Genomic DNA, 12,555 nt, shown 5'->3' on the forward strand with positions numbered 1-12,555 from the left:
GGGTGGGGGAGATGTTTCTGAGATCCCAGCCATGGTCCCACGCTTGCGCAGTTCATGATAGGGCTCGATCCCACGCTCGCGCAGTTCATGATAGGGCTCGTGCCTCAATGAGAACCGAATGTCGCCTTGAGCTGACGGGGTGGAGCTTCACCAGGAGGTGGAGCACAGGCGCTAAGGCCTGCGATGGGGAGCGGCTGTAAACACAGATGAGGCTTCCCTCACCTGCCCACTGCTTGCTTCCTGCTGTGCATACTGGTTCCTAATGGGCTGGGGACCCCCGTTGTAGGGTATTTAGCAGTATCCCTGGTCTCTGCCTCCTAAAGGCTAGCACCCCGCCTGCCCCACCAAGTGACAGCCAAAAATGTGTCCAGACACATTGACAAATGTCCTGGGGGTGGGGGTGAAAAATTGCCCCCAGTTGAGAACCTGTTCAGAATAAGCTGCTCACAAGAGTGGCCTGAGGAAGGGGTGGTGAACAACAGAAAAGCAGGAGGTGATTGTCCACTGGGGGTGGGGGTCTGGTTGTGCCTGGAAGTCAAAGGTCAGAAAACCTCGAGGAACACCAGGAGGGGATGGCAGACCCAGGATGAGGCATCCTGAGTGGGGGTAGGGGTGCGGTGGGTGATAGGACCACACCTCACTGAATCTGGGGAGAGGCCAGATGGTAATGCCAGTTGCCCCCATCCAGCCCTCTGAGGGAGGAGGAGAAGGGGTACTTCCTGCTTCTCTTCCTGTTCTGAGAGTGTCACCTGCAGCTGCTGGTGGTGCCTTAAGTTGGCCAGGGATGTCTGCCACTCGGCCCAGCCCTGCCCAGGTAATGGGCGAGATGACATGCAGCGTCTCCTTTCCAGGCAACTGTCCAAAGTAAAAACGAACGAAACCCGTTCAGCAGTTATCTCTGACATGGCAGCATGGAGCTCCCGCTCAGCTTATGTGCAGCGTGTTCTTTTAACCTGGCTTTTGCCATCAGCCTATTTACTGGGGGCTCTGTGCTAAGTCTAGCTGGATCAGACCAAGTCCCTGCCCCCCAGGAGTCCTGTTACTGGTAACTGGAGAGCAGGGGGATGAGAGGACAGCTTGAGGTGGGGCAGAGGAGCCAGGCCCGGCTGGGCATGCCCACTCCAGTGGCTTCCAGCCCAGGTTTGGCCGTTCTCAGCTGAGAGGCCCTATTAACAAGCACCTGCTCCTCCCTAGAGATCTGAGGGGTTGCTTCAGGCCATATGCCTGCAGGCCTTCTTCCTTTCTCCTGATGGGCAGTCTCCTGTACATAGATTTGCCCTGCCCAGTTACCTGGGCCCCAGAGAGCTGCACTGGGGGGCACACTTAGCTCAAGGGACTTTTTTTTTTTTTTTAAGAGTTATTGTATTAGGACCAGCAGTTGGCATAATGGCTGTCACTGGACCCCCATGTAGTCCACCATGGTTCGAGTCCCAGACTCAGTGGCTTAAACTCACGCTGGATGTGTGTGCATGCGTGCTCAAGATCCCGAGAGGAAAATGGAGGGGAAGGGATTGTGGTGTGGCCATCTCACTGGGGGGGGGGGGGTTTTTTTTTCCCCCCGGGGGGTAATTTCTCACTTTCTATCTCTCTGTCTTTGCCCTATAGCAAAAACCTCTCCAAAAAAAAAAAAAAAAAGATTTTATTTAACTTTATTTATTTATTTATTTATTTAAATTTGACCAGAGATGGGGGGAAGAGAGAGAGAGAGAAAGAGAGGGAGAAAGAGAAAGTGAGAAAGCAAGCCACCAGGTCTGGGACTTGAACATGGTCTCCCACATGGTCAGCCATGTGGGAATCCAGTGCGCTTAACCACCATGCTATCTGCTGGCCCCATCAAGGAACTTCTTGATGGGTAGCATGGACCCAGGGGTGACCATAGCAAGAGTGGTCAGGAGTCCCAGGGCTCTGGCTTAGATGGGGCTTCTCAGAGCCAGAGGGTGTGGTGTGGCAGGGGGGGGGGGGGGGCTAAGCCTGCCGTGGGGCTGGGACTGGAGCTGTGCAGCATGTCCCCTTCTGCCAGCCTGCGTAGCTCCCATCCGGCCTGGTGGGCACCTTTAGAAGATGGTCCCTCTGTTGAGGCTACAGATGGGATCCTCTGGTACAGGGCTGGGGGAGGTGCCCGCTCGTATGCTGGTTGGGACCTGGGGCTGCGGCGGGCTCAGAACAGAGCTGGCGCTCCTGGGTCTCTGCTCTGGAGCTGGCAGTCAACAGGAAGTGAGTCCCAGGGTGAGAGGAGGCCATGTGGCCCCCAGGCAGGAAGTGAGTGACAGTGGATTGTCTCGAGCAGTGCTGTGGGCTGCAGAACCTGCCCCAGCTGGAGTGTCCGTGGGGCAGCAAGTGGCTGGAGGGAAGGAAGACGCTGCCATGGTAAGGGACTGGCTCTGACCTCAGCTTCTCAACCCGACTTGGCCAGGCAGGACCCCACACCCACCTCCCTGTCGTGCCATGTTTAGGGCTTCGTGGTGCCTGACACAGCTGGACCCTGAGAAGGGCTGTCAGGGCAGGGACATGCTCCATTCTGCAGCTTCCTGAGCAATCAGACTTTCTCACACATGCGACTGTGCCTTGAAAGGTGACAGCATTAGACCAGGGCAGAGCGCTCTGGGCTGGGACCCCTTGTTTGCTCAATCGGGGAGGTAGGAGAGACCCCCTGGTCTGGGACAGTGTCACACAGCTGGAGGCTGAGGCCATAGGCAGGCGTCTATTATACTTGCTTCACTCCCTCCTCGCTCTGAGCATGTCGGCCCAGGCCTCAAGCCCTGGAGGGCTTCTCACTTCCCTCGGATGCCTCCTCTTCCTCTTGTTATAGCCTCCAATTGCTGAGGGGTGCATGCGCGTTCAGCAGTCCATGGGGGGCTCTCTTCCTGGAAGCAGGCCTGCCCCGAGCACCTTGTGTGGCTTGGGCAGAACAGCTTGGCCAGGCCACTGGGGTTCCTCCTACTGGGGCAAGGCTTGAGAGTCTTGTCCAGGGAGGAGAGCAGGCCTGAGAGGGCTCTGGTTTTTTTTTTTTTTTTTTTTTATTGATTGATTTATTCGTTTGTTAATTTATTTATTCCAAGGCTTGTCCCTATTTGCCAGGCCTAAGGGTTTCTCATGAGATAGGAGTGGGCTTGGAGTTTCAGTCCCAGGCCCTGAGAGCAGAAGTAGCCTTGGAAGCCGGGCAGTGCAGGGGAGGGGCTGGGGAACCAGCACTCTCTCAGCTGCTCTCTCCAGGGGTTCCACTTTCTAGAGCACACTTGGATGGGCAGCCCACGTCTGGCATTGTCCTAGAGAAGCCCGCAGGTCTACAGAGCGGAAAGTGCGAGGGTGTTCACTGCAGCAGAGAGTGAATCAGCCCCAGTGCCCACCGTCAGAGAGCTCCTGCATCAGCTCTGGTGCACAGTGAACCAGGGCAGATTCCCAGGCTCTGGTATGGAGAGATGCCCACCAGGCTCGTTAAGTGAGAAAGCAAGTTGCAGAACATTGCGAGTGGCATGATACCCTAGTAGGAAAATAAAGTTCTGGACCTGCGGGTGTGTATGACTGTATATGTATAAACATGTAGCTTACACATGACTAGATGCATAGGAAAAAACTCTAGAAAGGATGCTTACTCAACTGCTGATTTATTCTGGGTGGGTGGGGGTAGGGACTGAAACAGGAGCTTTAACCCTTTTAACAAATGATTCATTTATCATTATTATTATATTTTTAAAATTTGCTATAGGGCACATGTGCTCACCAGAGGCCAGGGAGACTGAGAAAGCAAGACACCAGGTCTGGGACTTGAACTGTGGTCAGCCATGTGAGAGTCCAGCATCTCAACCACCACACCACCTGCTGGCCCTAGGAGCTTTAACTTCTAAAAAAAATATTTTTTTTTCTGGGCCATTTCCTTGCCTGGTAGTTAACAGCACTGAATTCCACATGGCTGACTGCATAGTTCAAATGCCAGACTCAGCAGCTTGAAAACACACTGGATTGGGACCAGCAGTTAGCATAATGGCTATGTCACTGGCCTCCCACGTAGTTGACCGTGGTTTGCGTCCCGGACCCAGTGGCTTAAAACTCACGCCGGGCGCATGTGCGTACGTGCCCAAGATCCCGAGAGGAGAGTGGAGAAGGGATTGCGGCGTGGCCATCCCCCCTAGGGGGTGATTTCTCACTTTGTCTCTCTGTCTCTCTCAGTCTGTCTGGCGAGCGCACGCGCTCTATAGCAAAAACCTCTCCAAAATAAAGAAAGAAAAAAGAAAACACACCGGATACGTGTGTGTGTCCAAGATCCTGAGGGTGGAGAAATGCAGAAGGGATTGTGCTCGACCACACGCCATGGAGAGGGGTGTACTTTCTCCTCCCTCTCTCTGTCTCTGTCTTTGGTGAGCACAGGTGCCCTCTAGGAATTTTTTTTTAAACTTCGTCTTTGTGTGGTTTGAAGTTTCATAATATGTCTGCCTTTCACAAATAGAAAAGACTTAAATAGAAAAGACTTAAAAAGAAAGACAAGCCAGCCAGTGGTGTGATGGCTAAGGCAGGTGGAGCCCACCTGGCTGACCTTATGGGTGGAGTCCTAGACCTGGTGGCTTGCAAAACATGCTGAGCACATATACATGCATGCCAAAATCCTGAAAGGAGAAGCAGAAGAGAAGGAATTGCAGTGTGACCATCCTCCCCGGGGCGTGCACTCTCTCTCTGTCTCTCTCCAGCAAGCAGATGCACACTCTGACAAATTTTCAAAAACAAAAATACTATTAAAAAAAAAAGACAAAACCTCCACCTAGCCTAGTGATCTCACCTTCCAGGTGCGGAAGCTGAGGCCCTCACTTAGCAGTGCCTTACCTGAGGCTTACTGAGCTGATAGTGTCCTTCTTACTGGACATCCTTCTGCACACGGAGCCAGCAGGGCGAGTTGCTGAGTACAGCCCGGTACCGTGGGGTTGGCAGAGCGCTGGGCACAGGGGCCCCTCCCTGAGATACCCTGAGCCTCTTGCCTCCAGAGAGCTGAAGACAGAGGGCACACACCGCAGTTCTGCACATGACCTTGAGGAAATCACAAAACTTTCGGAGGGCCTCGAGTTCAGGTTCGTTACCTGCTCCTCAGGGAGACTGAGGCTCTCAAGGGGCAGTGGGTGGGGAAGAGCTTTGCCTGCGGTGCGGTGACACGTAGAAAGGCAGTTAGGACTTCTCTGCATTTGCTTTTATTACCTGGAACCTTAGTGAGTTTAGTTCTTAGACTCCAGGGGATAAAGCAATGCATTTCCCTATTGAGGGGGGATATGGGACCCTGTGCTCTGGAGGGGTTGCTGCAGAAACTGCAAATTGCCTGCTGGGCCTTGGCTCTCCTGGATCTGAGCGCCTGCGGGGTGCCAGGCTGAAGAGGAAAGAGCTGTGGCCTTTGGGTCCAGAGAATGCTTTTCGTAAGGACTCCTTAGATCCTCAGGCCTCAGCAGACCTAGAGGAAGGCCCAAAGAGCTCTGAGCACACAGGTCAGACCAGCATGGGCTTCCCAGAATCGTCCTGCTCTGGCACCTGGGCCTTCTGAGGAAGAGGAGGTCCAGGGTCAAGTTGTGGGTAGCATGAGGAGCATCTGCATTGAGCAGGGGTTGCAGAGAAGGCTAGGAAGCCTGTGTGACCTCAGTGAGTAGGGAGGGCACCCCTAGAACAGTGGAACCAGACTGCAAACCTGCATGAGTTCTCTGCTTGCTTGCTTCCTTTCTTTCTTTCTTTTTAAAGAATTCTTTTATTTAACTTTATCTATTATTTATTATTATTTTTCAGCTTCAGCAGAGAGAAACAGAAGCGGGGAGCAGGGGGTTGGAAGTAAGAAAGCAAGCCACCAGGTCTAGGACTTGAACCATAGTTGGCCATGTGAGAGTCCAGCACCTTTAACCACCACACCACCTGCTGGTCAGCCCCCTTTTTAAATATCTATTTAATTCCATTTGTTATTATTTTTTAAAATTTGATCAGAGAGAGACAGAGAGAGAGAAAGTGAGAAAGCAAGCTGCTAGGTCTGGGACTTGAACTATGGTCAGCCACGGGGGAATCCAGCATCTTTAACCACCTGCTACCTGCTGGTTTCTCTCTTTATCTTTTTTTTTTTTTTTTTTTTTTTTTTTTAATTTTTTTTATAAGGACAATGTTCTCCCCCCAAGGGGGAAAGTGAGAAATCACCTCCCCCTCCCCCAGGAGGGATGGTCACACTACAATCCCGTCTTCATTCTCTGGGATTTTGGACACGCATGCACACACATACCCAGCATGATTTTCAAGCCTCCAGGTTGGGGCTCAAACCATGGTCACCCATATGGGAGTCCAGCACCTTAACCACTATACCACAGGCTGGTTGCTCTTTATCTTTCTTTTTCCTTTTAAATTTATTTATGTATTTCTTGAGAGAGAGACAGCCCCCCCCCCAATATCATTCTGAGGCCGCAACCTACCCCCAGTCTCAGCCAGCCCCACCCACAGGAAGCAGGTGCTCAGCAAACTCAGGAAGGCCTCTGGATGCGAACCTAGAACCTTGCTCTGCCTTGCAGAGCATTGCGTCTTACTGCTGCACCACTATCTAGTCTCCTCTTCTCCTGTTTCTTACACTGGAGTCACAGACCCCTTGACGTCAAGAAATGAACACTCTGAATTGAAAGCAAAATTGCGAATGTATCTGCTTGCATGAGCCTTTTTGTGAACAGTTTTCTCAGTTGAGGACGCGTAACTTTCACCAGAATTTCAGAGGGATCAGTGATCCCAAAGAGGCCAAGACCATTGGTCTAATCCTCCCCTTGTGTATCTTTCTCCATCTTTCCAGGTGGAAAGCAGTGACACACCGAAGGACCCTGCGGTGACCTCCAAGTCCCCGTCCATGGCCCAGGACTCAGGCCCCTCAGAGCTGTTACCCAACGGGGACTTGGAGAAGCGAAGTGAGCCCCAGCCAGAGGAAGGGAGCCCCGCTGGGGGACAGAAGGGCGGGCCCCCAGCAGAGGGAGAGGGTGCAGCTGAGACCCCGCCTGAAGCTTCCCGAGCAGTGGAGAATGGCTGCTGCACCCCCAAGGGGGGCCGAGGAGCCCCTGCAGAAGAGGGTGAGTCCCTGGCACAAGGGGCAGCCTCTTGGGGCCCGCCGGGATTCCCCTGGGGCTCAGCCTGGGCTCTCCGCAGGTGTCAGAGGGCCGGGCTGGGTGGTAGCTGAAGGCCTGCGTGCCAGGCCTGGGGCCTGGAGGCTTCTGGCTGAATGCAGCTTGCACGTGTTTTATTTGGCCCACACAGTGTTTTAAACATTTAAAAAATTAGTTGCCAGTATTTAAAAATCAAGAAATTGCACATAAAAATCTGGAGTTTTGGCTTCTCATGAAATGAAAAAGCTAGATCTGGCAACAGTGGGCTCGTGTAATGCCAATGGTTGCTAGACGGTAATAGTGGCGGTTCTTCCCTTCTTCTCTGGTCATTGCCTCAGTTTCTTTCAGCCCACCTGGCCGGGGTGCTCTTCCACATGACCTGCAGCTCTTAGGGGGCCTCAAGAGCGGGGCAGGAGGTGCCATGTTAGCCTCCTCCAGAGCAGGGGTCGTGAGCCCACGTAGTCTGGTTGACTCGACTGGAAATCTGGTTGTGACAGTGGGGCACAGGGGAGGGCGAGGGGGTGGGGCAATCTGTGTCCTGCCCTGCCCAGGCCTCTTCATCTGGGGCCTTTTGGGCCTAGCCTTGAAATCCTGGAAAATTGCCCACTTTTCTTTTTCAGGTTAAGCCAGCGATTTCAGGGCCAACCAAGCTGTAAACACGTTAGTAATGAGGACAACTAGCATTTGTACAGGGCTTCACAGTTTACGAAGCACTTTCTCATACATTATCACATTTGATCCTCCCAGGGCCCTGCCAGGTTGTTTTGCATATGTGCATTTTAATTCCAAAAAGTCCTCCTTCCAAGTGTGTATGATGGAATGAGTAAATTGATTAATTGGTGTGACTTATTTTTGCAAGCATCCAAAGCTAATATTCATGCAAGAGAGAGAACATTTCCAGAAAAGAGACTTCCAAACTTATTAAAAAGCTTCCATCAATTTATAATGCAACAAATATTTGATGCCCCCTCCGTGTGCAAATTACTTTCTGAGGGACTGTGCATTCGCTGTTTTATTTGCTCTTCTGGTCTTATTCGGGAGGTGTTATTATCTCTAATGGAGAAAAATTGAGGCTTAAAGCGATAAAGTACTTAAAGCCATAAGAGGCAGGTCAGAGATCCATGTCATCTCGACTCTTCCACTGTCCTCCTCTGTTCCGGAGTGGGACTGGGTGCTGGGTGGTGCCTGCACTGCCCAGGCCTCCTGGCATGTACCCTCACACTTGGTGGGGGTGTTGGAAGGGCCTGAGTGGAGTGAAACAGGAGGACAGGGAGAAGGTGGCACCCTCAATTAACAATGCCTGGGTGTGCAGGAGAACCCTCTGCCCTTTCCAGTCAAAGGCGCCTCTCTGGTGGGCTGGTCTCAGCGACTTCCAGCCCCTGGGATCCTAGCACCATGCTGCCCAGCAGCCCCCGGGGCAGGACAGTGTTTCTGCCTTCCAGGTGGAACCACAATTCCAAGGCTGCTCTTTCACCTTGAGGGTTTGTTTTCAGTTTGGATCTCCCTGTCTCCGTTTCTAGTCATTCTCAGGAGCTCCTTCTGCTGTCGGTAACAGCTGTTCACAGCACACTCTGTGTGTCGGGACCTGTACCAGGTACCAGGGAAGCCATCATGAGCTGCTGGAGACACAGGCATTAATGAGAAATGCACACATAAAAATGCGCGATTGGGCCAACAGGTTGCCTGGTGGTTAAGGTTTTGGACTCCCACATGGCTGAACACGGTTTAAGTCCCAAACCTGGTGGCTTGAAACTCATGCCGGGCGCATGTAAATGAATGCCCAAAATCCTGAGAGGAGAATGGAAGAAAAGGGATTTCATCGTGATATCTTGCTTTCCCTCTCTCTTTTCTCTCCTTCTTTCTCTCTGTCTCTCTCCAGTGAGTGCACATACCCTATGGCAATAAAAAAAGAAAGAAAGAAGGAAGGAAGGAAGGAAGGGAGGAAGGAAGGAAGGAAAGAAAAGAAAAGAAAGCTAAAAGAAAAAAGTGTGATTAAATATGGGGAAAAGTTCCCTAAGTGAAACAAGTGGGGCTCCTCCATAAAGAACCATAACAGAGGAAGCCCAGGTGGCTTGGGCTGTTGTCCGTCCCTGCACTAAGGGTGAGCTCCATGCAGCAGCTGAGGGCTGTGGAGGGAGACAGTGAGACAGGTATAAGGACCCCTGGGTGAGGAAGAGGGCGTCCAGGGATGACAGAAGCCATGAGACTACATTTGAAAGGCAGAAGGGTATGAGAGGCAAGGGGGGCATATACCAGGTCTTCTCAGGAGGACAGGATAGCTCTGCATTTGAAAAGATGGCATGGAGGTTAAGATGGTTGGATCCTAAATAGCCAACTCCAGTCTCACACCCTGCAGCTTAAGAAACATGCCAGGCACCTGTGCATGCATACCCAAAATCCTGGGAGCAGAATGGAGAAGGGATTGCAGGTTAGCCCTCTCCTGGGGGGTGCTTTCTTCCTTCCCCTCTCCCTCTCCCTCTGTCTCTCTAGCAAGCGCACAAACTGTATAGCAAAACTCAAAGAAAACAGAAAAAAAGGTCTCTTTGCCACCTGGATTCCACAGTGGGCCAGAGGTGCTGGGGAGAAGGACAAGGCTAGGTGCTGGGGTAGGTCGAGGGAGGGAGGTGGCTCTGGGAAGGGCAGCAGAGATGGAGGGAGGTGCCAGGGATATGAGAGGTGAGGGAGAGAGGGCACCGAGGGTAATTCCCAGGACTGGGGTTTTAGATACTGGGGGGACCTTCCTCAGAAACAGCGCTGAGCACAGCAAGCAAGAATGCTTTAAGTTTCCATGACCTCCAAAATGTGGCCTTCAGACAGAACGTGGGGATCCAGGAAGTGGAGCTGCTGGCTCGGATCACTGGGTGTGGTCTCTGACGGCCACTGTCAAGGGCCCAGATGCTATTGGTGAGGTGCCCCCCAGAAGGGTGGGCCGTGGCCTCCGGAGGCTCTGCCCGAGTGCAGCTGGCCGTGCCCTGACCTGGGTGCGGCAGCCTGCTACTGTCCAGCAGGGAGCCACAGAGAGCGTGTCAGCTGGGTGGGTCGAATGGGAGAGGAGACTAAGGCTCCAGGGAGGAAGTGACTGCCATGATCTCTTTCACTTCCGCTCATTCCAGGGCTCTTTTCATCTCTTCTGCAGCCCCTTTCATTAGTGCCTGTATAAGAAAAACAGAATTAAAAAAAAAATTTTTTTTTTGTTATAGGGTATGGGCACTTGCCAGAGAAAGTGAGAAAGCACCCCTGGGTGTGGATGGCCACGCTGCCACCCCTTCTCCATTCTCCTCTCAGGATTTTGGACATACGTATGCACGCACCTGGCATGTTTTTTAAGCTGCGGGGTAAAGGACTTGAACCATGAAGTCTGCCATATGGGATCCAGCCACCTTAACCACCATGCACCGGCCTGGCCCCCAAAACGGAGAACTTGAAGGCAGGATTCCTGTGGCCTGGGCACCCTTCCGTGAGCACTTTGGAGCCCCAGTTGCTTAGAGTACAGCTAGGAGAGAGGACCCGGAAGAGGGGAGGTCAGTGAGCAGTAAGGACAAGCAGGTCCAGCGTCCCCGCCATAACCGTGACAGTGACGTGGCACCCATCGCGGACTGCTGGCTACGTGCTGTGTGTCATCCATCCACAGACTGGCCGCGTTGGCATCACCTGGGAGGTTACAATAGAAATGCAGAATCACAGGTCCTGTCCTAGGCCTACTGAATCCGAATCCACATTTTAAAGAGCCTCGTGGTTGCATACTGAGAAGTCCTGCTGTACATGTATTCTCTTATTTCTTCTTTGTGGTCATGTGAGGAAGCCCTTTAATGATCCCCCGTTTTCTTTTCTTTTTTTTTTTTTTGGAGAGGTTTTTGCTATAGGACACCTGTGCTTGCCAGAAAGACAGAGACAGAAAGCGAGAAATCACCCCCAGGGGGGATGGCCACACCACAATCCCTTCTCCTCCATTCTCTTCTCAGGATCCTGGGCATGCACGCACACGGGCCCGGCGTGAGTTTAAGCCACCAGGTGTGGGACTCGAAACGCGGTCAAGTACATGGGAGTCCAGCAACAGCCATTATGCCAACTGCTGGCCCCGATCCCCAGTTTTCAAGTGGGGAGACCGAGGACTCAGACACGTTCAATTACTGTCCCGAGATTATACAACTGGAGGACCAAGTTAGAGTTAGCACCAAGCTCGTCTGCCCTCTCGAGCCGGGCCCAGTATCCATCAGGCTAGCAACTACCCTCTCAGGTAAAGGTGGCCTCCACCCTGCTGTGAGATTCGGGTGCATTTTAAAGAGAACTTGGGGTGGCCACTGGCTGACACAAATCTCAGACGGACGCGTACATGCAAGAAGCACCCTAGCCTCCTAGGGTCATGCTTGGACCTGCCAGGGCCACCCTGGAGGGCACATAGCACCTGGCCCTGCCCAAGACCCTGAGTTTGGATGGGGGAGCAGGTGAGCTGCCCTTCCTGGTACACCACAAGTGCCACCTTCCGAGGCAGCCCAGAGTTTGCAGTTTTGCTGGGGCAAGCTGTAAAGTAGATGGGGGGAGGGCATGCACAGTCTATCCAAGAGAAAATTCCAGAAAGAAGCCAGCTGGCAACTAGTAAGGAAAAGTCCTGTGTCTGGGGGGAGATGTAGGCTAGGGAATCCTGCAACAGGGAACATCAGGGAATGACGGTGATACAGTGGACAGGGAGCTGGCTTGGGAGGCAGGGGCCCTGGAATCTGATCTCCGCTCTGGCTGTGTCACTCCACTCCCCAGGCCTCAGTTTCCTCATCTGCAAAAGGTGGGGCTGGACAAATAGTCATGGCATCCCTCCGCCCTGCTTCGCTTCTGCTCTGATACATAGATGGTTCCCTGTACATGCAATCACGTGCCATAGGGGGCCGCAGGAGCTGGGGAAAGAATGCAGCCCAGGGCCCTGAGGCCCGAATCCAGAGCCAGCCCCAGGACCCCCAGCCGCTGGGATGACGAAGCTGTTCCTGGCTCCAACCTTGGAGCTGAGCGAGCAGGATCCGGGTCCGCCCACACTGGCCGGACCCACCATGCTGCAGCCTGATCGGGGGAAGGCGCCCCCTTCTGGCAGCCCAGAGCTTTGCCGACAGAATTCAGCGAGGGCGGTGGGCGGTGGGCGGTGTCGGTGCAGACGCGCAAGCAGGTGGGGGAGTGCCCCGGAAAAGTCGGGGAGCTGGCTGTGGTGGGAGAGACGACGTAAGGGAAGCAAGGAGGAAGACAGAGACATGAGGGGTGAGACATGCCTTAAAAGGCCGGTCACGTATATGGCGCCGGCGAGTACTCACCCACCGCCCACCCATGTGCCCCCCACAGGCGCGCTCCCCTCCCACGCAGCAGCCGGTGGAATATGCCAGACGCCCCATCCACGGCCTGCGGGGCGGACCGGCGAGTGCTGGCCCCTCCTGCTCCCCTCCCCCCGCGCTGGGGCCTGGCTGGCCGGGGGCCCCTCCCCACACAG

At 53.5% G+C, this 12,555-nt stretch overlaps 1 protein-coding gene across 3 annotated transcripts in view; it reads left to right on the forward strand.

Moving 5' to 3' along the window:
* The window catches only part of DNMT3A (DNA methyltransferase 3 alpha), a 118,992-nt gene that overhangs the window by 57,724 nt on the left and 48,713 nt on the right, over nucleotides 1-12,555 (forward strand). For 2 of the 3 annotated variants that reach the window (XM_027765815.1, XM_027765816.1), the window contains exon 4: nucleotides 6,785-7,055. In XM_027765815.1, the coding sequence (XP_027621616.1) occupies nucleotides 6,785-7,055 (271 nt within the window). Of the gene's footprint in view, nucleotides 1-2,092; nucleotides 2,368-6,784; nucleotides 7,056-12,555 lie in introns of those variants that run through there. The other variant, XM_027765814.1, reaches the window with a different exon arrangement.

The sequence above is a fragment of the Tupaia chinensis genome, unplaced genomic scaffold (genome assembly GCF_000334495.1).
Source record: "Tupaia chinensis unplaced genomic scaffold, TupChi_1.0 Scaffold139757_1, whole genome shotgun sequence".
Taxonomy (NCBI): Eukaryota; Metazoa; Chordata; class Mammalia; order Scandentia; family Tupaiidae; genus Tupaia; species Tupaia belangeri.